The sequence below is a fragment of the Rhodnius prolixus genome, unplaced genomic scaffold (genome assembly GCF_049639745.1).
Source record: "Rhodnius prolixus isolate KJV_2025 unplaced genomic scaffold, Rpr scaffold_17, whole genome shotgun sequence".
In the NCBI taxonomy this organism is placed as follows: Eukaryota; Metazoa; Arthropoda; class Insecta; order Hemiptera; family Reduviidae; genus Rhodnius; species Rhodnius prolixus.
In genome coordinates, this window is record NW_027411626.1 from 2,610,957 (window position 1) to 2,638,431 (window position 27,475).

The 27,475-nt window shown below is 36.6% G+C and overlaps 1 protein-coding gene across 2 annotated transcripts in view; it reads right to left on the reverse strand.

Annotated features, from left to right (window-relative positions):
* Positions 1 to 27,475, reverse strand: part of mtgo (miles to go) — a 240,895-nt gene that overhangs the window by 167,854 nt on the left and 45,566 nt on the right. For both annotated transcript variants that reach the window (XM_074138842.1, XM_074138841.1), the window contains exon 2: positions 24,053 to 24,847. In XM_074138842.1, the coding sequence (XP_073994943.1) occupies positions 24,053 to 24,845 (793 nt within the window). In that variant the 5' untranslated portion in view covers positions 24,846 to 24,847. The remainder of the gene's footprint in view (positions 1 to 24,052; positions 24,848 to 27,475) is intronic.

The following is a 27,475-nucleotide window of genomic DNA, read 5'->3' on the forward strand; positions in this document are numbered from 1 at the left end:
ATTTCGATTATTTTATTTTTAATAAAAATCGTCTGTTTAAGTTTATTCTTCGATTAAAGTAATTGTTATTTTATGTAGTAGTCAAACGTTTATAATAATAGGTAATAATTATCTGGCTTTATCGCAAATAATATAGTTTTCTTCAATCACACTCTCAATGTAGCTGTTCTTCTCACAATGTTATATGTATGTTATGTAATATAAAATAAATAAGTATTGCATACTTTTAGGACAGCTAATTATTCCAGTATTTTACTGTAAGTAAAATTAAATTACAATTGAGAAATGAATAATTGTTGTTGAATAATCTACTTGTTATTAACTGTGTGTTATTTGTGCTCACGAATATTTCGGTAAGACGAATTCAAGTCTGAAATATTGTTTTAAATCCTCCGTGATTCAAATTTAAACAGTAGCCGACTCTAACTTTGTCTTTTTCTACTTTAACATGCATGTATAAGATGTGACAACTTCAGAATAAAGGGCATATTAAAGATAAATCAGAAGAATAATTTGGAATAGAGTTAAAATAAAGTACCTATTTAAAAACGAAGATATAATATACATTTTATCATAATTATAACCAAATAATATTATGAACGAACTGGCCAGCATAAGGGTCTGTGACATCTAATAAATTCTAAAAAATGTGAAGGAAAAGTTAATGCAGCAAAATTACTTAAATTATATCAACTAAGCTTGAATGAAATGTTGGGTACTTGCTGATTTGTGTACCTTTTGGCGTTTAATCAACCCTTATACTTAACATTTTAAACTGTAAGTTTTTGTTAAGGAGATTAAATGTTTAAAAATGAATTATAAATTACAAGTAGTTAATTATTTGTCATTAACTGTTTATAATTTGTGCTCAAGTATTCTTCTGTAGCACAAAAATTAAAAATTTAAACAAAAAAAAAAAATTGGGAATACTTTTCTTTGTCAAAAACTAATAGAAAGTAGAAAAATACAAAAATACAGATCTTCCATTTTTATTACAGACCAAAAAAGGGCGTGGTGTGATAAACATGGAAGAGTGGGCGTGGCTTAATGAATAGTTCTCGGTACTGATTGGCTCTTCAAACCACCTACTTTTCACACTTCCATTCTTCACGGCGGTTGGCCAATACTTTAACATTAATTGTTTCTATGAAAAATTAGTGTTTAATTTTTTTTACTAATTTTTCCTCCATAGGTATTTGATGAAGAATCTAATTATGCAATAAAAAATTTTCTCAATAAAAACACGAAAAATAGAAAATCTTTCTTGCTTAATGTCTTGTTTTCCATACTAATAATGTAAGGGGAAACAGGAAACTGGGAATAACGGTTATTTTCTTGGGAAGTAGGTAAAAGGAAATTGTGGTTCATGTTTCGTGTTTCACCTATTGTTCCCTGCCATTTTGCATGTTCATTTGCATAGGGCTGTTATTTAATGATTTTTAAAGATTTAATAATTAATAGTTTCATAGCTTTTAATACCGTCAATCTATAAATTAGATGGGTGCTACACTTTACTGAACAAATATTTTACAAATGAAAATGGCCAGCAATTAGGGGTCTGTGAAATCTAATTAATTCTAAACCATATTAATGAAAATTTAATGTAGTAAAATTACATTTAAATGAAAGTACTAATTAAATGTTGGGTACTTATTGATTTGTGCACCATTTTAGCGTTCAATCAACCCTTTATACTTAAGTGCTTGTTAAGGAGATAAACACAGAAGCTTGGCGCATACACAGACTCACAAGATGTAAAGTAATGCCTATTTTTTCAGGCGGGCTTTACATACAACAGACAAATTAGGTGTTGTGGACAGAGGCGACTAACAAACAATACTTTACTACAGATTTCTCATATTAAAACATTAAATAAAGTTCAAGGCCTAGACCAGGGGGAATCGAACCCACTAAACCAACAATACATCTTAGCATTGCGGGTCTAGCCTATAACCGCCAAACATACTTTACTATAAATTTCTCATATTAACCATTAAATAAAATTCAAGACCTAGAGATAGGGAATCGAAGTCACTAAACCAACAATACATCTAAGCATTGCGGGTCTAGCCTATAACTGCCCAAACATACTTTACTATTAAATTCTAATATTAACCATTAAATAAAATCCAAGGCTTAGACCACGGGAATCGAACCCACTAAACCAACAATACATCTTAGCATTGCGGGTCTCGCCTCTAACCGCTTAACATACTTTACTATAAATTTCTCATATTAACCATTAAATAAAATTCAAGACCTAGAGATAGGGAATCGAACCCACTAAACCAACAATACATCTAAGCATTGTGGGTCTAGCCTATAACTGCCCAAACATACTTTACTATAAAGTTCTCATATTAACCATTAAATAAAAATACAAGGTCTAGACCGGGGGAATCGAACCTACTAAACCAACAATACATCTAAGCATTGTGGGTCTAGCCTATAACTGCCCAAACATACTTTACTATAAAGTTCTCATATTAACCATTAAATAAAAATACAAGGTCTAGACCGGGGGAATCGAACCTACTAAACCAACAATACATCTAAGCATTGTGGGTCTAGCCTATAACTGCCCAAACATACTTTACTATAAAGTTCTCATATTAACCATTAAATAAAAATCCAAGGCCTAGACCAGGGAATCGAACCTACTAAACCAACAATACATCTTAGCATTGCGGGTCTAGCCTATAACCGCCTAACATACTTTACTATAAATTTCTCATATTAACCATTAAATAAAATTCAAGACCTAGAGATAGGGAATCGAACCCACTAAACCAACAATACATCTAAGCATTGCGGGTCTAGCCTATAACTGCCCAAACATACTTTACTATTAAATTCTAATACTAACCATTAAATAAAATCCAAGGCTTAGACCACGGGAATCGAACCCACTAAACCAACAATACATCTTCTTAGCATTGCGGGTCTAGCCTATAACCGCTCGACTATCGTGGCTCCTTAAGACTCACAAGAACTCCACCCCCTCAAATCATGAATCCAGAGAAATCTATAACATCTTTCTGGGGGGGAGGACATTTTTTTCCCCCAAAAAAATTCTATTAAGTAGAGAAGTGTGGATATGGGTTACTCCTTCTAAAATGAAAAGAATTGAAGTGATATGACTCCAAAGTTTGGGGTTTGGAAAAAAAATAATAATAAAATAACATTTTGGGAAATAATAGTAAAGGCAAAGTCGTGTGAGTGTTAACATTAAAGAAAAATATTTTTTTTCAGTCATGCGCAATGCAGACAGTCAGGCAGACCGACCGGAAATGGAGTTCATTTCCAGAGGAAACTTAAAATAGAAAATCTTATCGAGAGAAATTAAAATTTAATATTAATAATATAAAAGCTACATCCATTACAATTGGTGAATGTAATTTCTATTGGGAGTAATAATAAAAATTACTGAAAGTTCAAGGTCGTTTGATTTGTAATTTATTTTTTATTATTTTTAAAAGATAAATAGAGAATATCTGAGACAGTGTGTGTAGCCCCGTAGAATGTATCTTACAAAGAGTGCGGTCGAGCTGGTATTTGAAAGTGCTGGCATTTAATTTTTATTACCTTCAGTCTTGTCCCCTACCTCCGCGCCCCGTGGGACTTAAAACCATTGCTTTACGAATAAAAATGCTTTAAACTGCTTTAAAGGTTAAGTATAAGCGAGCTTAAGTAATTCTAATTCATTTATTTTGTTTTTTCTTACTGAACCAAATAAAAATTTTTTTTTTAAATTTTCATCTTACTTCATTTAATGCCCGGCCACTTATTTTTCAGGTACAGCAAATAACCAGAGAAAGATTGAATTGCGCTGCGTGTATTCGTAGTTCTTTTAATATTTGCTAGATGTCACTTCAAAGCTCGTAACTTCACGAATAACTTCCGTTATACTTGGTTACTTGATTAAGCTAATAAGGTAAACCGTATTTTTTTTTTTTTTTTTTTTTTTTTTAAGACACTTTATACATTTCCGGAAACGCTTTTATCAACTTATTATACTTCGTCATCCATTTAGTTCAAAATTAATTGTCGCATCCGGTGTTCTTTCAAATACTATTCTTGAAATTTCTTTCATAAAACAGCATTATCCGAATAAAAAGGCGGCATTAATTTAGGCTATTAAGGAAATCACAGAATCTTCAGATGAACCTTTTTTATGAGCTCTAGCTGTAATATCAATTAAGACTGATAAGAGAGGAGTTGGTATTGCAGTGGGTTCCAGCACAGTATTCATTCCGAATCGCAGGACTTGAGGGCGAGGAGTTCTTGTGAGTTTAGACTTAGGGAGCCACGGTAGCCGAGCGGTTATAGGCTAGAACCCGCAATGCTAAGATGTATTGTTGGTTTAGTGGATTCGATTCCCGGGGTCTAGGGCTTGGATTTTATTTAATGGTTAATATGAGAATTTAATAGTAAAGTACGTTAGGCGGTTATAGGCTAGACCCGCAAAGCTAAGATGTATTGTTGGTTTAGTGGGTTCGATTCCCGGGGTCTAGGCCTTGGATTTTATTTAATGGTTAATATGAGAAATTTATAGTAAAGTATGTTAGGCAGTTATAGGCTAGACCCGCAATGCTAAGATGTATTGTTGGTTTAATGGATTCATTCCCTGCGTTTAAAATTATTCGTCTTCGCCGAATATCAAGGAACATTTTCCTTGAGGTAATGGGAAAGCACTGCGAAAGCGTATTGTGCTGTCCTTTTTCGACCCCCAGAAATGAAGCGAATACTTCGGGAATGTGGCATCTACGCTAAATACTTATCTTTATTAGTTCTTGCTTTTTTGTAATTCAGTGGACACACTTACAGACAAAGTCAGGGACAGTAAAAAAAGACATTTTTTTTTAGACTTACAGGTCTTCGAAAACAGACACTTTCAAAATCGAAAAAAAACACTATTTACAGTAACTTCTCTTAATAAAGGCAGTAAAATTTTATTCTATTTTCAGGAAACCAACATGCTCGAGTACTTTTTTTTTTAGCTCAATTTCCGGTCTAAACTCCAACAACAACAACAAGGCACATCCTCTTGAGAATGTAATAATGGAAAACATCTTAAAAATTATTATGAACGATTATAGAGTAGTTCTAAATTTAGTTAAGGGTCCCATTTATTAAATGGAAGGAAGAAGTGTACCAGAACAGTCCAGACAGATCTGTGCGAGCGATAAGCACTCAGCGCCAGCAGTTCCGACTAGATCTACGACCGGCCTGCACTCTGGTGGCGAGGCCCGCCAACTTACACCAACCCTTGTCTAAACAGCCGAGTGCTTTTCTTTTTTACTAAATAGCGATCTAGTAAGTATTCTTCCTTTATTTTAAAATCAATATTTGTACTTTTCATATTTTTATACGCCTACGAGAATTGCTATCGCATCAATTTTAGAATATATTGTTTGTATTTCCGGTGGGTCCAGGACAAACAAAACGTGAATATCCCTTAACAGAGAACAAATCATTCAGATCCAACATTTCACTCGAAAATCAAAGCCAAAACCTACACAACCAAACTGACTAACAAACCAGCGTAGACGCCACGATAGCTGAGCGCTTATATGCTAGACCCGCATATATAAGATGTATTGTTGGTTAGTAGATTCGATTCCCTGGTCTAGAGGCCTTGGATTTTATTTAATGGTTAATATGAGAAATTTATAGTAAAGTATATTTGGCGGTTATAGGCTAGACCCGCAATGCTAAGATGTATTGTTGGTTTAGTGAGTTCGATTCCCCTGGTCTAGGCCTTGAGATTTTAACATATTTAATGGTTAATATGAGAAATTTACAGTAAAGTATGTTTGCTAGTCGGCTCCGTCTACGACACCTAATTTGGTAGTTGGACGTAAAACCCGCCTGAAAAGATAGACAATTACTTTACTTAACTTTACTTTTACAAACCAGCGTCATCAATAAAGTCAGCTTAGACAAAAAGGGCAACCGTAATATTCAGTAAAATTCGAAGGAGTTGGTCACAATATCCTGTGAAATATGAACGCTGTCTATCGGCACAGATATGAGTTATACAGCGGAAGATTGTTGGTCTGACAAAAATGAAAGGCAAATAAATAATTGCAACGATCCGACAGGAGGGACGGACCAGCGACTTTCATGATTATGTAACCACCGCCGCCACAGCAAACTGAATCGCAGTGTATGCGCACACTTGTTAAACTGACCAAACTGTGCGCGCACTGCATTACAACGAAATTTGTGCAACAGCTGAGTGGTTAGCGATTACAGTGCGGAGATCGTGGGTTCGAATCCCATGCTGGTGGTCCTTCGATTTTTTTTTTTTTTTTGTCTTTCTAGGAGCTTCTTACAGCTCACTTGTGTGTTGTCTGTAACGAGAGAATCCTGGCCAGTAATAAGTGGCCATTTTAGAAGTGGAGGGGAGTCCTAGAAGTGAGCTGTGTACAGTTTGAATTACAGCAAGTCCTCGCTGACTTTTCCAGAACAGACTGTGCATTACCCATTTTCCCCAGAAGCGTGTCGAACAAATGCGACTTTCTGATATGGTGGGGGAAGTAGCTAAGTTCTCTTTCATTTCCGAGTAGGGAATAGCGCCTCTCCGTCTACAGCCCTTGGAAGTATTCGAGCCGGGTGATTACTCAGTTGCCTCTGCTAAGGTAACTGGAGTCCTGAATTTGAGTAATTAGTTAATGGTTAGATTGGTCCCTTTTGGACACATTTTCAACTGAAAGTTAGAATGATGCTCTAGCTCACCAACTTCAGACTAGCAGTAACGATAATCGTGAGATTATCATTCTCACGGGGCTTTGGTCATTCCGTGACCTTCACCAATGATACCTGAAAATTCTCATCTCAGCTGCTAGCGCTATTGGTGTACAGTATAAAAACTAACTTTACTAATACTTGTCAAAAAATTTTCTTGTCATCACGTTGCGGCAAATGATCAGAAGAATCAGAGACTCTTTGTCAGTAAACAATCTGAAGGCCAAGTAAACACCCCCCCCCCCCAATATGTGATGCTCAGAAACTGATGATAACAAAAGGCTCCATCAAACTGTCAAAATATAATTTTAATAAATACTTGATTTTCATTATTTATTTGATGGAGAAAAAAAAATATTTGAAAAACACAGTTCTAGAAACAAGTCTAGCTCGTAAACAAAATATTAAGATCGGTACGAATTCACTTGGGAAACAAATCTAAGCAAATTTTTTACTATTTCGTCAAAATCGGTCCAGCGGAAGTATCACTCTACTCAGCAGAGTAGCATTCAGCATTTTTTGTAAAGGATTTTTTGGAATAAACGGCTGCAGCGATTTCCTTTACGTACACTCGGTGCATTAGTCGCAAGCATGTATGCAGGACTTACAGATTCATGAGAGGGGTGGGTGGGTGTTCTAGTCCTTCCTCCAAAGTGCCATTATTCACTATTGTACTAGTTTCATTGTACTTCCTTCCGGACGTAAAAAAAGAAAAAGAAAGAATAAAAAGGAACACAGAGTGGACAAACTAATTAGGACGATATGACGTCTTCACAGTAAGCAGAAGGATGAATGAGAGGGGGGTTCAGGATTTGGTGGAAGGGCAGTGAAAGGAGGAAGTGACGGATCTAGTTCCCCTCCCTGCCGCCAAATATTCTAACCACTGCCACCATAAACTACTGGACTAGCACTACCACTCTCATAACTTCAAAATAAACCAAACTAATTGCGCAGTACACTAATTTTTTTGCTTACTACTTGCTTTCTGAAAAAGTGGATTATAGTAGAGGTTCCAAATAAATTAAAAGTTTTTAAAATTTCGAACCGGAAGTCCACTTACAGAGTTGTGTTCCAAGTTTATAGGGGGCCCCCTCCATTAAAATTCATAACAAGGTGCAGTGGGGCATTAATTAATAACAACAATAACAGCTTCATTCTTTTTTGTCTTCCCCATTCTATTAGGTTAGATTTAGATTAGATTTGAACGGGCGGGACGGGACCCACGCCCCACGGCACCGCAGCCACCAAGAGGCTTATTGTGCCTTTCCTTAAGTCTAGTAGATGAAACCTCTCCTTCTAAGAAGGTTGGAGGGCTTTCCCTACCAGTTCCTTCTGCGCTATAATCTCCTCTGGTCTCAAGGTACCAAAGATATCGGTAGCACAGTCTCTTGATTGCAAAGCAATGGAATAACAGGTGAGAGGCAGTTTCTTCCTTTTTCTGGTTCCGAGCTAATAAGCCCTACCAAAGTGCAGGTGCTTCCTGAACCTTCCGTGCCCTGTGAATAGGCCTGTAATCAGTGTGATCTGATTCCTGCCCAAACCTAGAGTCACTTTGGTTCTTTGTTTGCCCAACAAGGGCCATAACCCTCTTGCTGTGTTTGACCCCAGGAAGCATCACCCAGTACTTTTCATGTTCTCTCCAGATCCAATCTCTGAGAGCCTCACGAACTGCACCCCCTAGTGATCCCCAGGACTGGTTCCAGACCAATGGAGTACTAGCTCCATTCCTGGCCAATTGATCAGCTATTTCATTCCCCTTAATGCTCCCACATAGCCCGGCACCCACTCCTCCAGTCGGACTTTATTGTGCCAGGCCAGTTGATCCTGGGGCCTTTTTACATTCCCAGACCAGGGAAGAGGTAGTTCTTAAGGAAGAGAGGCCTTCAGTGCCGCTTCACAGTGACCGCAAAAATGCAAATCTCCCTATTAGGTTAAGAAAAGTAATCATGGATTTTGTCAAATTTTCGTCGCTTAATTTACTGGAAACATCGGTACCGAGGTTCCCTGAGTGAGAACCAAGGTGGTTTTTAGAAAGATTTGGAAGATTAGAGAGCAGGACGAAACCTACGCCCCACGGCACCGCAGCCACAGGAGGCTTATTGTGCCTTCCCCTTTTGAGTTTAATAGTTAAAACCTCCCCTTCTAAAAAAAGTTGAGGACTTTCCCTACCAGTTCTTTTTGGGCTACCTTCTCCTTTGGTCTCGAAAGTTCCAAAGGTTTCATAGCGCAACCGCTCAACAGGTGAAGAGAGGCCGTCTCCTCCTCTTCCTGACACAATCTGCACACAACGGTTCCAAGCTGATAAGCCCCCACCTTGTACAGAACTGCTTCCTGAACCTACCATGACCCGCATGAATAGACCTGTAATCAGATTTCTACCCAAACACAGGGTCTCTTTGGTTCTTTGCATAGACACAAACAAGGCAAGCAATAGTCTTGCTGTGTTTAACCCCAGGACACATCACCCAGCTCCCTCTTTCAGATCCATTCCCTAAGAGCCGCACGAGTCGAACACTTGGTGATCCCAAGGACAGACTCCAGGCCAATGAAATGAAGTGTTAGCTCCCATTCCTGGCCCAGTTGATCAGCAGCCTCATTCCCCCTTTTAATCCCCATTCCAGCACCCATTCCAACTGAACTTTATTGTGCCAAGCCAGTAATTCTAGGGCCTTTCTACATTCCCAGGCCAGGGAAGAGGTAATTCTGAAGTAAACAATGGCCTTCCAGTGCAGCCTGGCTGTCCGAAAAGATGCAGATCTTCCTATTTCTAAGATCCATCCGCAGGTTTTCCTCAGTACATATTTTAATTGCAAAGACTGTTTTTTTTTTTGTTTTTTTTAGAAAATATTTGTATTTGCATGTTAGTAAGCTGCAACAAATGATATTTCGAATCTAAATCTTTCCACCGGAAGTTCCATATAACTGAATCGATTTTTTTTTTGTATATTTTATATATTTTTTTAAATATCGATTTTTTTTTATTATTATTATTGAATCTAGGAAATCCGGAAAACATGGCACTCTTAGAAGAGAGGGTTTGTTACTTCACTTGGCCACTTGAGCCCAATTTACGGCAATACCGTTGATAAAAGGAAATAGTTCTACCGGACGTGGCACTACACAGAACAGGTTTTTCACATTTTTTTTAAAGATTGTATCAATACATTTACTTGGGAAATTATAGTAACCAATTATTCCTAATAAGAGCGAAGGTTACGCGGAAATGTGGACATTTCATGAGGGAAACCTTCACATAGCTTCCCAGCATTGCCCTTAATCCAAGCTTCCAAACAGAAATTATGGATCTATACGAAACTTTAAAGAAAACCGTTTAAGGGAAAATCTAAAATAAGGAAGTGTGGAACAATATCATTCGTTGTATTGCGGGTACTTCTTCCGGTTTTGGAATACTGATCGCTGAATTTACGTCATATCTCAAGGAAGTACCACAAAACTTATATTTCCGGTATAAATTTGGCAATTAGAAGAATTACAAATAAAAAATAAAATCAATGTAAAATACATAAAAAGTGTTTACAATTAATCTGCGGAGAGTAAATATGTTCTATCTTAATCTTTAAAAGATTAAAGTAATTGCAGTGTTGCCAAATTTTAATTACCACCATTTTTAGGAATTTAAAATGTTTTTTTTTTTTTTACTTCAACTGAAATATTTTATTAAAATTATGAATTAAAAAAATAATAATCTCCAACATCTACAATAAGCACAAATATAAATATCTAAATGGGACAGCAAATTGACCTGTTGACCATGTGCGGCGTTACCTTGAACTATGAACTGGTTTGACGTAGTGGCTTGAAAAAGGGCAATATCAAGATTTCTGCGAACCGGATCCTATCCCAAGGAGTACCTATCAAAGTTATGATTAGAATATCCAACTCGGGAGAAAGAATTTTTGCAGTCTGTTGATACCGAGTCTTTCTTGGAAAATGGTCGCCATGAATTTTCTTTTTTTTTTTTTTTTAAGGAACCTATTAAAGTAAAGTAATTGTCTATTTTTTTGGGCTGGCTTTACCTCCAACTACCAAATTAGGTGTCGTGGACGGAGGCGACTAGCAAACAATACTTTACTGTAAATTTCTCATATTAACCATTAAATAAAATCCAAGGCCTAGACCAGGGGATCGAACCCACTAATCCAACAATACATCTTAGCATTGCGGGTCTAGCCTATTAACGCCTAACATACTTTACTACAAAGTTCTCGTATTAACCATTACACAAAATTCAAGGCCTAGACCCCGGGGAATCGAACCCACTAAACCAACAATACATCTTGGCATTGCGGGTCTAGCCTATAACCGCCCAACAATACTTTACTACAAATTCTTTATATTAAAACCATTACACAAAATCCAAGGCCTAGACCTCGGGGAATTGAACCCACTAAACGAACAATACATCTTAGCATTGCGGGTCTAGCCTATACTTAACTTGCGAATGGTACTTAAGAGGGTAAGGAATGATTAAGAGGAGAAATGTGAGTTCAAAATTAAATCATGGAATAGCACGGGTTAGCGACGCCATGATGTTTTTTTTTTTTTTTTTAAATAAAATAAATTTAAAAAAAAGGGTAAAAGTTAAACTAATGGAGGCTGATGGTTATTTTTAGAAAAGAATTGCCAAGAACTCTGTGCTGGTCTGTTCTCTAACCACATTATAACTGTTTTAATTTAACAATATGGACATTGACAAGGAAAAACCGGGATATCCAAGGTTATCCAGTCGGCCCAGCGGCCATTAATGGTTGGGGAATCTCCACAGACGAGTTTGCCATGTCACCAAATATTTGGGAAAAGAATTTATAAATAATAAAAATAAATTAAAGAATTTGAATGCTATCCGAATAAAGGCAATAAAATACACTAAAATACGACAAGAACTTAACATGACTAATGCATTTAACTGCATAACCACAGATACTGCACATAACTGCACAACATTTGGTGAAAAGAATGAAAAACAACATTAAAAGAAATATATATAGATAGCAGAGTACCAGTTACGGGACTGGGCAGAATAATTTGAATCAAAAACAGATGTTAGTGCCCATAATTATAGCACAGATACCCAATATATGTATATATTAACCCAATCAAGAAGGCATATGTTTCAATCATTTTTCACGTAAAAACTATCAACTTGCACACCGGAAAAAGAGATTGCAGAGAATTTTTCAAATTTTTTTTTTTTACTGTTTCCAGGTAATAAGCCAAAACGTTTTCTTCATTGTTTTCTTGGACAAATATATATGTGATTTTTCGCACAGAATAATTAATATATTGGGTTTATTAAACCGGAACTGTTACGTCATGCTTCCTTTATAACACACAGAGAGAGAGAACCGAATGCACTTGTATAACTAACATTGAGGTAAACCAATGCTTTGTTTTACCAGACTAGGTGTGCAAACTGGAATATTGCATTCGTATCAAATTTTACTATTTCCAGTTCTCTCCGGAAATACTCATCTTGAGGTGTATGCGTCTGTCTGTCTGTCTGTCTGTAGAAAAAAGTTCAAATATGTAGCTAGAATGAAGTTTAAGCTGTCATTATCGGAATCACCTGAATTATTTAAAGTCCCTTGATTGTGTCTGCGTCTGTCTGTTAGAAAAGTTCAAATTTGTAGCTAGAATGAAGTTTAAGCTGTTGTCATTATCGGGATCACCTCAATTATTTGAGATCCCTTGATTGTGTCTACGTCTGTCTGTCTGTTAGAAAAGTTCAAATTTGTAGCTAGAATGAAGTTTAAGCTGTTGTCATTATCGGGATCCCCTGAATTATTTGAGATCCCTTGATTGTGTCTACGTCTGTCTGTCTGTTAGAAAAGTTCAAATTTGTAGCTAGAATGAAGTTTAAGCTGTTGTCATTATCGGGATCCCCTGAATTATTTGAGATCCCTTGATTGTGTCTACGTCTGTCTCTCTGTTACGAAAGTTTCAAATTTGTAGCTAGAATGAAGTTTAAGCTGTTGTCACTATCAGGATCACCTGAATTATTTGAGATCCCTTGATTGTGTCTACGTCTGTCTGTCTGTTATGAAAGTTCAAATTTGTAGCTAGAATGAAGTTTAAGCTGCTGTCATTATCGGGATCACCTGAATTATTTAAAGTCCCTTGATTGTGTCTCCGTCTGTCTGTTAGAAAAGTTCAAATTTGTAGCTAGAATGAAGTTTAAGCTGCTGTCATTATCGGGATCACCTGAATTATTTAAAGTCCCTTGATTGTGTCTGCGTCTGTCTGTCTGTTATGAAAGTTCAAATTTGTAGCTAGAATGAAGTTTAAGCTGCTGTCATTATCGGGATCACCTGAATTATTTAAAGTCCCTTGATTGTGTCTCCGTCTGTCTGTTAGAAAAGTTCAAATTTGTAGCTAGAATGAAGTTTAAGGTGTTGTCATTATCGGGATCCCCTGAATTATTTGAGATCCCTTGATTGTGTCTACGTCTGTCTGTCTGTTATGAAAGTTCAAATTTGTAGCTAGAATGAAGTTTAAGCTGTTATTATCGGGTCCTCGCACAAGTTCTCAGACAAAATCAACCAACCGGAAATGCAATCCTCCCCCTAAAATTGAAAATATTAAAAAAAAAAATAATAATATTGAAGCCAAAGGACTTTTTTACTACAAATTGTAAGTTTCAAAACAAGACAAAAAAAAATGTATTACGCAAACTACACTATGAGAGTGGGATGTCAGAGAACTTTCAAATTTGAAAGCTAGTACACTATGAGAGTGGGATGTCAGAGAACTTTCAAATTTGAAAGCTAGTACACTATATAATCTTTTTTACACAAAAAAAAATTTTTTTGTAAGCAGTGAAAGAAAAGATATACTCGTACTTTCACTGTCATTCAGTACATTACAGGTAGAAAAGATTTGCTGATTTTATACAATGAAGAAAGTACAACTGCGGTGGTACTAGAGATAATGGCATTAATTTATCAATGCAATTTACATAAAACACAACAGACATACTGGACAGACAGACAGATTTGATGCATCACAGATGAGATAATGCAACTAGAAGCAATTTAAATTAATATACTTGATAATCTCTAGTTGAACTAAATTTTTTTACTTTCTCTTTGGTCTGCAGTAGTTGTTACGAGTACTGACAATGTTATCGTTTTAGAATTTTCTAATCACCGGAAATCTCCATTAGAAAGGTCTGCTGAGTCTGAAATTATGGTTTTCAAAAAAAAAAAAAAGTTATCCACCATAACTAGGAAAACTAGCGGGAAAGCTACAAAATTTGCTATTTCCTTTTTTTAGGAGCTAACACAGACGATACCCCCCTCACAATAAGGCCAAATTGGTCCACCGGAAGTATCAATTTATTTTCTTCAGATTTTCTCCAATTTGGCCCCCCCCCAAACAATTTTTGTAAACTGTAATTTAAACCAATAAAATTCTATCAAAGACATTTCCGGAATATGCTTAGTAAGACCACGGAAGGGGTTTTCCAAAGAAACTGCTGTTACTCAGTACCAAATTTCTCAATGGAGTTTTCACTTTTCTGGCTTTTTCTTCTGATAACGCCCCCCCCCCAAAAAAAACCTAAACCTCATTCAGTGATTACAAACATGTAAAGTTCGATTATGGGTACTTCTTAGCGAGGTGGGGATGGATGGTGGATAGATTCCCTCTAAAGTGGTTACTTTCCTGTAAGGAACGGTGGTCCTGTTTCTGGTGTACTGTTAAAAAAAAGGGAGGTTAATTTATTTATAAAATAAAATCGAGTTTGAAGGCAAAAAAAACCTGGACCGGAAGTAGCTGTTTACTCATTGGCTAGTTCACTTTATCGAAAATGGCTCCTAGGCTATTCTCTGATTATTATTGGTCAAATCTCCGGAGTTTAAAGACAACAAAAGTTCCTAAACCGGAAGTAGCTGTTTACTCATTGGCTAGTACACTTTATCGAAAATGGCTCCTTGGCTATTCTCTAATTATTATTGGTCAAATCTTCGGAGTTTAAAGACAAAAAAAATTCCTAAACCGGAAGTAGCTGTTTACACATTGGCTAGTTCACTTTATCCAAAATGGCTCCTTAGCTATTCTCTAATTATTATTGGTCAAATCTTCGGAGTTTGAAGAATATTAAAGAATTAGAAGTTTGAGAGTAACAGGAAGTCATCCCAGTGTTCACATCAGGTTTCGTATTCCAGGTTTCCAGGTTTTCGTATTCTGTGGCCCTCAAATCAAATCATTTAAGGTAAAAAATACAATTTTGAAAATTTGAGACAACCTCCAATAGCTTCCTAACAGAAACCAAAGTAAGGATGAAGTTTTTGGATGCTCCCAATCGGCGACGTCTCACAGAGAAGAGAATATAACACTGCTTAATACAAAGAACCAACTATCCAAGTAGAAATATTCCAGGAAGAAGAAATAAAGGAACTGTGTCCTTATGAATGAAGTAAGGAGGGGGGAGATTCCGTTTTAGTGAATAGTACAGGAAATGAAAGAGACTTTTTAAAGGCCGGAAGTAGAACACACTGACTGCCTTAGAATTGTGTATGTCACGGTGTGTGTGTGGTGCGCACGTCGTCGTGCAGTTGGGACAAACAACTGTGAGCCAGACCTTAGGCCTTATCTCTGAACGACTCCCGCCGACACCTCCTCCACACACCCCTAACTGTGTTCCGCTAAGTGATAACGTACCTCTTAAATGGTCGCCCCTTCTTGTGCCAAGACAGTGCCATCTTATGCCACAATTCTGGGAATCTCAATCTACATCCAATAAACGTAAAATGATCACTCCTTGCAGCGGATCTATGCCGGGCCATATTATGCGCACCTACTAACACATATTTACTCTATGATGAAGGCGTCACGATAGCCGAGCGTTTAAGAGACAAGACCCGCAATGCTAAGATGTATTGGTGGTTTAGTGGGTTCGATTCCCTGGTTCTAGGCCTTGGATTTTATTTAATGGTTAAATATGAGAAATTTATAGTAAAGTATGTTAGGCGGTTATAGGTAGACCCGCAATGCTAAGATGTATTATTGGTTTAGTGGGTTCGATTCCCTGGTCTAGGCCTTGGATTTTGTTGCAAATGATGCCCAGAATCACCTTCCAAAGTTTCGACCATTCCTCCGTGTACACCCTGCATACACATGGATCTATAACTTTAATTTGAATAATCTGAGAAGGGAAGAATTGATTTTTATTTTTTTTTTTATTCAGCGTTCGAAAAAGTGGGTAATTGGAACCTCAAGAATCATTGTAAGAAAGATCGTGTGAATCTTTGCACCAGACTACCCTGATAAATGATAATTAGAGAAAATAATCATTCACAGGTGAGTAATTTAATCTTAAACTGTATATTGCACAAGAGAGTTCATCCTAGAGAAGACGCGGAAGTGCTACGAAAAGAATTAAAGTGAACGTCATCTCTGTTCTCTAGTTACGGCCATTTCCTTTGTGTGTGTGTTTGTCTGAGTTGCAAAGTGAGAGCGAAGTGAAAAAGGAGGAAAATACAATTTGGCGGGAAGAAGAGGCTACAATAGCGCGGGCGGGTACACTATGCAAACTGTTGAGGGGGAGGAGTTTTGTCCCGCCGGCGGGAAAGTCGGTCGTGCACGATCCCGACCTGTTACATAAAGAAATATATTGTCAGGGCAGATGATGAACTGGTAATCTTTCCCTGGTGGGGTCGACCTGGACAAAAAAAAAGACTGTGACTGGCCAAATTAATTGGCGAGTTCCTTGGACATTCCAGGACGAAGGATGGAGATGATCCTTTTTTCTATTACTGTTATTATTACGACACATTGTCTCTCCTTTCGTCGTGCCAGACGAAATGAATCCAAATGTTGACAAGAATCATGTTCCCTTTATTCTCAATCTCGGCTCCCAAACTTATCTAACTTCACATCCAAACTATAAATTTCTCACATTAACCATTAAATAAAATCCAAGGCCTAGACATAGGGAATCGAACCCACTAACCAACAATACATCTTAGCATAACGGGTCTAGTCTATAACCGCCTAACATACTTTGCTGTAAATTTCTTTTATTAACCATTAAATAAAATTCAAAAGACCTAGACCATGGGAATTGAACCCACTAAACCAACAATACATCTTAGCATTGCGGGTCTAGTCTATAACCGCCTAACATACTTCACTATAAATTCCTCATATTAACACATTAAATAAAATGCAAAGCCTAGACCAGGGGAATTGAACCCACTAAACCAACAATACATCTTAGCATTGCGGGTCTAGTCTATAACCGCCTAACATACTTCACTATAAATTCCTCATATTAACACATTAAATAAAATCCAAGGCCTAGACCAGGGGAATTGAACCCACTAAACCAACAATACATCTTAGCATTGCGGGTCTAGCCTCTTAACCGCTCGGCTATCGTGGCGCCTTACATACTATCATATTTTTATTTTATTTTATTTTTGTAATTCCTGGACGCATGCGTATTTCTCACTTTTACAGAAAATACATTCGTATGTTTGTCCGTTCACTGTAATACTTAAGTGCATTTCCTGCTTTCACATCAAAAAAAGTAGACTTCTTTTGTTGTTGTTTTTTGTTAGATATTGTTGTCCTCCCTCTCAATATTCTATTGAAAATTGTCAAGTTTTCTAGTTTGCACAATAATTCACCTTTCTACTAATTTGCATATTTCTATTTTGTTTCAAATTTCTATTTTCTTTGTTTATTTATTAGTTTCTTTTAATTGTATTCTAATATTTCAGAAGGATTTCGCTGAAATAAACGTAGGGCAATCCTACAAAATTCATGGACAGGATGAGCTTGAGTTTATCCCCGGAAGGACAATTAACGATCAAAACCCTTCAGCAGGAACTACTTAATGGGAAAAGAGTAACTGGAAAATTAATCTGGCTAGCTACCAGATGTAAATGGGGAATATACCCAACCAACAATCCTGGGTGCTTTCTTCGACATAATGAGGGCAGAAGGATTAGTTGGGTCCACAAGGAGTCTGCCAACTCCCAACGGCTCCTCTTAGAACTTCCCTAAAAAAGAAGTTTGGAAATTCTTGGTTTGAAATAAAAGTTTTAAGTTTTGAAAGGAACGAGGGGAATGTCACTGGCTAGATCTTATTTTTGCATATTTTATTAAAACTTACCAGAAGATTTCAAGGACAAGTTAGGTTGGCAAACTTGAAAGTAAGATACGAAAATAAAAATTTAGATAAATAAAGTAAGGAAAAATGGAAGAAACATTGATCAGAGAGTGAGGGGGGGCCACTTTGGCTCTGTGTATCCCTCTACTTCGCCACAGGTCTATCACTCTGGAAGGTAATATAAAGATTAGAACGTCCTCACTACTACTAGCACTGAGAGACAGCACTCTGAATACACACACACCATGTAGTTTGGTTAAGTTCAAACTACAATACCAACAACCACAACAACAACAACAACGCCAACTAGAAGGAGATTGTCTTTTATTTTGCTTTTTTTAAAAGGAGAGTCAGAAGTGCGGCCCGGAGACGAGTTCACAGACCCTGGGACAGCGTTCTCTCCAAGGCTATCCACCACACAGTTCGTCTCATCTCCTCCACGTACCGTGACCATCCACCTCCTCTTCTGGCCTACCACTACCATCATCATCATCTTCTTCCTTCTCTATTAGCGCAATTGGATTACTATACATGTGTGATTGTCTCTCTCTCTCTCTCTCTCTCTCTCTCTCTCTCTCTCTCTCTCTCTCTCTCTGTATATTCCTTCAAAATTTGGGGGTATTTTTCCACACTTATTTATACCCAAAAGCGTAACATGGTTATTTTATCTGGGTTGACTGTAGCGGTAGAGGGGGTGAATCTTCAATTTTTTTTACATATATCTTAAGGAACTTTCAATTTCTAAACAATCAAGTACCTTGGATTTAAAAATTCAGATTATGAGGACATAAAGATGATAGTACCTCCTGTATAACACATTTTATGACTTCCTCTCATTCAATTTAAGGTGGTGGCACGCGTAATCGGAAGGTGCCACGATAGCCCAGCGGTTAAGAGACTAGACCCGCAATGCTAAGATGTATTGTTGGTTTAGTGGGTTCGATTCCCCTGGTCTAGGCGTTGGATTTTATTTAATGGTTAATATGAGAACTTTGTAGTAAAGTATTGTTAGGCGGTTATAGGCTAGACCCGCAATGCTAAGATGTATTGTTGGTTTAGTGGGTTCGATTCCCCGATGTCTAGGCCTTGGATTTTGTTTAATAGGTAATAAGAGAATTTTTCAGTAAAGTATGTTTGCTAGTTGCCTCCGTCTACGACACCTAATTTGGTAGTTGGACGTAAAGCCTGCCTACAAAAATAGGCATTACTTTAACTTTTTTACTCGTAATGGATTTGACCGGAAGTATTCTTTTTCAGGTCTCCTGAGTTCGAAAAAGTGTTTCTTCACAAATCGGTCTCTCTCTCTCACTCTCTCTCTCTCCTTTTCATTACAAAAAGAAAAATTCAAATTTGATATTTAACTTAGTTGCCAGTAGAGGATGACACTTTAACGTTTTCTGGACAAAATAGGTCGACCGGAAAGTATTATGTCACAGCTCCTAGGATTTCCTTTAAACTTACTCTCCGCTAACTAGATCTATGCATTTCATTGGGGAATGTTCTACCAGGAAATTCCAGTTAAGAGCACTTCTGGGAAATGTGAAGAGGTGAAGGTTAGGTTTGCCTCTAAAGTGCCTTCCTCTGTGTAAATGTACAGGTTTACCACCAGATATAATATTAATAAAAATCAATTTTGTAATCCTGAATCCACTTCACCGAATAGATCTTCTCGCTAAAGCCGATTTTTATACATCCTAACGTCATGAATGTTTGATTGTATCTCTGACCGGGTTGCATACTTTCATCCACCATAAGTGGTAGGATAAATCAGTTTGGTGTAGAGATTTTAATATCACTTATCATTTCCGTTTAACAATGAGCTGATTGAGTGGACGGATCTTACAAGACTGACTACACTGTGTTGTCATAATTACACGTATTTTGATAAAAGTTACAGGAAATTTTGTTCGTACATAGAAAAATGTCGTTCACGCTTCTTATTTTTACAGTAAAACGCTGTTTCCGATAGAGCGAATTTCGTCTCAATGCCTTTATAGGGCATTCTCTGTAAGTAACTAAACGAAATACCCAAATTTGAATGATTTCTCTTTTGGTTTTTAAGTAACCGTCTTTAAGATAATATACATTGACATAAGCGCAAGATCACACATATACGCAAAGATATAAATTAAATACGTAACCATGGAAATGATCAATTTTTCGTCATCATGATTTTGTAGGAGAATATTTCCAATGAAACCTCCCAAACATGATTACAGCATGAAATTCAGCATGATTACAATAAATTCTCTTACAGAGCAAAAGAAAATTGAAAAATAATTCCTAGAATTTTGTATTCATTTAAAAAAACAACAAAAAAAACTATAAATAATGAACAAAAACAAAAAAACTAAAGAAGTTTAAGACGGGAAAACCCAAAAGCGATAACTAAAACAGTCGTCTCGTAAACAACCGTTTACCATACACGAGAGAAGCACCAATCAAACACCCCAGACTGTAACACTTAAAATAAATCATTGATATTACTAAGAAATCGACTTACCAAAGTTAATAACATTCTGAATCACAATCGTTGTTTACTACTAGCTCTGTAATATTGTTATTGAGATATAAACATGCTTGGCTGCTTACTAAACAACATCTACTCGAATGTATATTATATATATATATATATATATTTCAAGGAATAATATTGACTTATCTCTCTCTCACTCACTCACAAAACGGAACTGAAACCAGCCAACTTTACCTCCAGGTAATTCTCCATAAATAATTAATGTAAGTAGTTTCGAAACGTATTTTATTTTTTACTTCCTCTAACTAAAGTAGTTCAACCGGAAGTATTGAAATCGTGTTAAATTTTTCGATTTTTTAATGTTTACACTGGAAAAAAAAAAACAGTTTCCTGTAAAAATCATCTTCTTAGTCCACAAAAGTGATTTTTAACAAAATTTTGGTCGGTGAGTCTGTGGAGTGTGTGGTTAGTAGCATGACTCAAATAAAAAAAAAAAAAAAGAAGGAAAATCATTGCCATCATAATTCATCATGAAAAATTCATAATTCAACTTTAATATACAGTTTAAATCGATCATCGTATTCGATTTGCGGCAAAAAAAAATCATTGCAACTTTCATGAAACGATTTTCCAGTTTCTTTAGATTTTACTCATGGCTGCCGACCGTTTGAACAGCTGAATTATTCATCTGAAGTGATTCTATGCTAAAAGAAGATCGTATAGCTACTACAGTTTGTGGTGGTGAAGATAAATTTTTTGGGGCTAAATACAGGAAATTGAGAAAAATCTAGAGGCGCCACGATAGCCGAGCGGTTAAAGAGGCTAGACCCGCAATGCTAAGATGTATTGTTGGTTTAGTGGGTTCGATTCCCCTGGTTCTAGGCCTTGGATTTTATTTAATGGTTAATATGAGAAATTTACGGTATGTAAGTATGTTTGTTAGTCGTCTCCGTCCACGTCACCTAATTGGTAGTTGGGCGTAAAGCCCGTCAGAAAAAATAGGCATTACTTTACTACTTACTTACTGAGAAAAGATAATGGAGACAAGGGAGATGAAATGAATTCAATTATCATGATATTAAAGATATTCGTAGCAGCAGCGAACCGGATGATTGATTTACAGATTGGGCCGGAGGTGGAAACTTTTACCGCCTCCAATATGAGTGTGGATACCAGCGTAAGTACAAAGTTTATTTTACCAGCTCTCTCACCCGCAGTTATTGCCCGTTCGCCGAACAGTCAGTCTTCCTCTATTAGAACCCGGCCCCCGTTTGTTGTCTAGGCAGACCACTTCCAAGGTCTACCACATTCCTCGCCGTCTGTAGGACACTACACCATTCACAGCATCCATTTACATCTTGGCCGGGACAATCTTCAAATATTCTGCAATGACTCTTGCTCATTGTGTTCTCGAATACAAAAGGCTCCGTTAAAAGACTTGTTCTTATTATTATTATTTTTTTTAAACGATTCATCTGATCGTTACATTTCGCCCGGAAATGTACGATTTACTAGGGAAGTAAAACAATTCCTAACTTGGAATGGTTCGATACAAGTGAAAACCTGTAATTTCCATTGATTGGGCACCAAGAATTTAGAAAACAGAGCGAATACAATTGGCATCATGTTTCCGAGAGAGAGAGAGAGAGAGAGATCTCGGAGCGAGGAAAACAAGAGAGCAGCATTAGAAAGCCAGGTCTGTAGAGCTGGCCATGCGGATAACGAGAGATCTTCGGCCGCGATATCATTCTATCGATACCATTGTATTGCAGAGAGCTGCGCCATAGTCCTTTTGCCCATTACTTGATATTCATAGATAAGCAACGTTTCCGGTGTTCGCTACAATTGTGATGAGGGGGGAATGAATACGGAGAGGTACACGGGAAATTGGTAGAGAACGTCTGTGTTCTATTCTCTACTTGGAGGAGGCTGGCTACTTACTATTTAGAACAGTTAATACAACCATTCATCTCTCTCTTACTGCTGCTTGCAGTATTTGTTACGTAACTGTTCTCCAAGTATCGAATTTCTCATTACATCACCTAATCAACATATAATATCGACTTTAAAAAAACGGGTTGATTAAGTTGTTTAGAGAAGACCCCCCCACCCAAAATCTGGTGTGACCGAACTTAGACTCTCTTAGAATCTCTCTTACCAATAAAAATTCTCCAAGTTTTTAAACTCATACATTTTTCCCATTCGATAATTTTTTTACTTCCGGTTGCGTATTTTTTGTTTACATACACACACATTTAGAACTCCTTAATATCATTCAAGTGTTGAAATCGTACAATACACCAAAATGACACTTAAGGTAGGAGAGATTTCTATAAAGTCTTTTTAATATTATATTAATTGTTAAGTTGGAAGTGACACTTAAGAGAGAAGTTTAACCAAAACTCTCACCAAGAAATAACCTCAAATTATAATTTTCCCTGTAAACTGTTTTAATACAGGGTGTATGCGGAGGAGTGGTCGAAACTTCGGGAGGTGATTCAGCAGCTCAAATGCAACAAAAAATATTCTCTTCACTTTGGCCCGATTCTCAATAGTGTCCAAGATATTTGCATTTTTAACTTTTCCGTCGATATTCGCGTTTTTAGCCATAAAAACGGCCGTAACTTTTCTATCCTTTATCCTACAAGAAAATCTGCTTACTCCAAACGAAAGAGCATTAAATTTCCTATAAATCTGCTTGGTACAGAGAGCCTCAAAACGTTTCTTATAACAATGACATTTTTACTTTAATGTCTAAAAAAATTCGTTCTCGATGATTTTTGTTAAAATTTTCAACTGTATTTTCTCAATGGTTACTGAATCTAGAAATCACATAATTTCAGAAAAAGTTGCGCATTTATTGAACTTCAAGACCATATGGATTTTTTTTGGTTTTTAACAAAACCCTACCCCGAACAGAGGGGTGTAAATGTAGAAAACTGGGATTTTGTGTAACTGACTTTTCACTACTAATTTACCATTCGTACTGTTTTAGGCAGGACAGTACTGTTTTTTTAAGACGCTGTCTTTTATTTTTTAAGCATAAATGTCCTGTTTTTTATTTATTTGTCCTGTTTTTCAATGAAATTTAAATTTTACTCAAATTTAATTTTTGAATGTAAAAATATAGTATAAATGAATAATAATTAAGTTTGCAAATAATCGTTTAGAAAAAAAATTTCTGTGTACATTAACTTTGGACGAACCTTTTTTAGCGTAAAACACAACCTGTTTTACCGATAGAGTAGACTAGTCGACTAGTGTAAACATCGATCGCTAAACGTCATGTAAAAACTAATAACTAAACTAACCTATACTATTATTATATATGGCCATTGTTTTGTAATAACCGATCTCGTGTTAATAAACGTATTAATATTTTTTATAGGTTTTTTTTTGCTCCTTGTCCTGTTTTCTGATACAAAAATAATGGTCACCGTAGTTAAGTGTCACTTCCGGTAAAGTGACAAATCAAATTAGAGTCTTCTATATTTCATTTTTCTGAAATTCCGCAGAATTTCCAATAATATCTTCTTAACCGGAAGGTCGAAATTTGCATTTATTTATTTATTTATTTAATTTTTTTTTTTTTTGAAACGCTTGCTGACGTAGATAATAAAAATTACTTACTTCCGCTGTCGGTTATACGAATAAACTAATATTACACAATGATTTATAGTCAACCTTACCTTTTATTGTCTGAACGGTGTCGCCCATCTGGAAGCTGACGGTAACACCTGGATTCACATGGAAGAAGACGACATGTTGATGCGGCGAGGTTTGCGGTTCAAAGCCCGGACCGAAATGGAAGGTCGCCTGTCCGCCGACAGGCGGCACCGGACCGGCCGCCGGATACGACCAATGATAATGGAAATGTTGCGTAGCGAGATTAGATGTTCCAGTTTTAGGCAATTGGCTACCACCACCACCGCCTCCACCTCCGCCTCCGCAACCGCCTCCGCCGCCGCCAGAAGGCGTTGTTACTGTTGTTGTTGTTGTTGTTGTTGCTATAGTAGTTGTTGCTATTGTTGAGTTATGTTGTTGTTGTTGTTGTTGAGGTGGTGGTGGTGGTGCTTGTTGTTGTTTAATTGGTTCCTCATGTACTATTGTTGTTGCATTACTAGTGACCGTATTACTGCTAGTATTATTATTGTTATTACTATTATTATTATTTGTTGTAGTTGTTGTTGTTGTAGTTGTGGTTGTAATTGTTGCTGATATATTTGTTGTTGCAGTCTGTTGTGCTGGTTGCCTTAGTTGTTGTTGTTGTTGTTGTTGATTCCCTATACTAGCAGTATTATTATTGTTGCTTATATTAGTTGTATTAATAGGTCCACTGTTTGCGATCGGCTGTTGCGTTTGTTGTTGTTGTTGTTGTTGCAACGTCACTTGTTCTTGTTGTTGCTGAGTCTGTTGCTGTACAACCATCTGATCACCTAGAGCTTCGTTGCCAGTCTCTAACTCGTCCTTCACTTTCACCATACCTGTACCAAAAAAATAAATAATAATCTAATTAAACTAACTTTTTTAAAGAATAAGTCAAGAAGAAATTGGGCTAAACTTTACAAAAAAAAAGTAAATTGTACGTAAATTGGGTACTTCCGCTCTGAAAAATAAAATTATTGAATTTAGAATTTTAATTATATAATTCCTGTTCGTAACGTACATGTAACCGGCCGGAAATTGCTATAAAATGACACTTAAGCTAGAAGCTTAACACAAACCTCTCCTTAAAAACTGTTTTATCCAGCTATTTCCAGGGGGAAACTGTTTCAGAATAAAAGTGATAGATCTTTGCATAGATTAGGGAATAGTTGAAAGGAAATAAAAGTGAAAAACCTGGAGCGAACACACATACGGGACGGACGGACTTCCGCTATTATTTTCAAGATATTTACATGGAAAAATCTCTTTTAACTACGAACGAAGTTTTTTTTAAGGAAATGATAAATCGATTTAATATACAAATCGAGTTAAACAAAAAGAAAATTAATTAATTTTTTTTTCAAATAATAGGTGTCGATCTAGATAGGTAGAATTATCAGTAGAACCAGTGTGAAGAAAATCATGCAAGTCGTTTTCAAGAAAAACTCATACTACTGTAAAATAATACCATTACGTGCCACTTCCGGTTGGCCTATTTTCTAAAAAACTTGGAAATTTAGTTCCACATTTGACTATTATTATTATTATTATTATTATTATTCAGATGACAAGAAAGTGTAATATTCAAAAATGACACTTTTGCTGGCAACAATAACCAAATCAAGGAAAGGGATTAGCTATGCGGTTAGAGTACTGGACTCCCACGCGGAGGTCCCGGGTTCGAATCCAGCTGCTGACCCTTAGATTTTTCTCTTCCTAGGAGCTTCTTACAGCTCATTGTTCGGTGATGGACAGTGTTGTCTGTAACGAGAGAACACTGTCCGGAGACCGCCAGTGCACTGAAAAAAGTTCCGGGCGCCAATAACCTTAGATGTTGACGCGCCTTAAATCATAAAAAAAAAAAAAAAGATAACCAAATCAAGTTGCCTAGAATAAAAAAAATTTCCAGGAAAATTGGGAGCTTCTTCCGGTAGCCGATTCTGGCTAAAATGGTCTCCTGTGCTAGCACATGAGCAAAATATCAAAATTTCCACATTAAGTTTTCCTTTTTGAGTTGCACTGAAAATTAAAACGACACAAACCTACTTAAAAGAGAAAACCTTCCTTTCCAGAGTAGCTCAAAACGGATATTCTTGAGTAAAAATTAGTATTGCAAATTGATCTTCTGCAAGGGCATGGGAAAGTAATGATAGAAAATTTTCACACCCAATTAGTGAAATGGAAAGATATGGGGGGGGGGCTAATAACTTCCTGTGCAGGAGGAGTCCGTGTTCCGGCTAGCTGGTTCAGTACGAGTGATATATAAATATACGCAACATATCATCTAGATCTGATATGCGTAAACAGCAAGAAGGGCATCTCGAGCACACTCAAGACAAAGAACTGGTGAATAGTCTGACGAATTATATCCAAGACGGGAAGGGGGCCGTCACTTCCGTACGTACACTTCCTTTGTCTTACAAACACATGTTTCAACAGACTACTAACTTCACAACCATCCACTCAAATATGTACGTACAACAAAGTCTTTATCTCGAGATAACATTTCCTCTATAATCACATAAATTAATATGTGTCCCATCCTGGAATAAACACACTAAAAGAGGAGGAGACAAACCTATGGCAGAATAAAGAAATCCATTCATTCAAGAACTGCACCAGTAAACCAGATATTCTTAGAAAAAAAAGCAACATTACCAGAAGTTGACTCCAAATATCTCCATTCCTAATCATCAGAAATCTACCAAATTTTACTCACATATAGAGAACTACTACCTGCACAATCGATAGAAAAACCACCTTTATAAACCAAATAGAACCAAAGATATAGGCTGTTAAAGTTTTGCATAGTTTAAATTACCCCAAACTTTGACTCCAAATATCTCCATTCCTAATCATCAGAAATCTACCAAATTTTACTCACATATAGAGAACTACTACCTGCACAATCGATAGAAAAACCACCTTTATAAACCAAATAGAACCAAAGATATAGGCTGTTAAAGTTTTGCATAGTTTAAATTACCCCAAACTTTGACTCCAAATATCTCCATTCCTAATCATCAGAAATCTACCAAATTTTACTCACATATAGAGAACTACTACCTGCACAATCGATAGAAAAACCACCTTTATAAACCAAATAGAACCAAAGATATAGGCTGTTAAAGTTTTGCATAGTTTAAATTACCCCAAACTTTGACTCCAAATATCTCCATTCCTAATCATCAGAAATCTACCAAATTTTACTCACATATAGAGAACTACTACCTGCACAATCGATAGAAAAACCACCTTTATAAACCAAATAGAACCAAAGATATAGGCTGTTAAAGTTTTGCATAGTTTAAATTACCCCAAACTTTGACTCCAAATATCTCCATTCCTAAACATCGGAAATCAACCAAATCATAGTTATGTTCAGACAATACTGACTAGTTTTGGAGATTAGTTTTGGAGAGAGACTAGTTTTTTGCCGAAAAACCAGTCTTTCACTTCTTCATAGT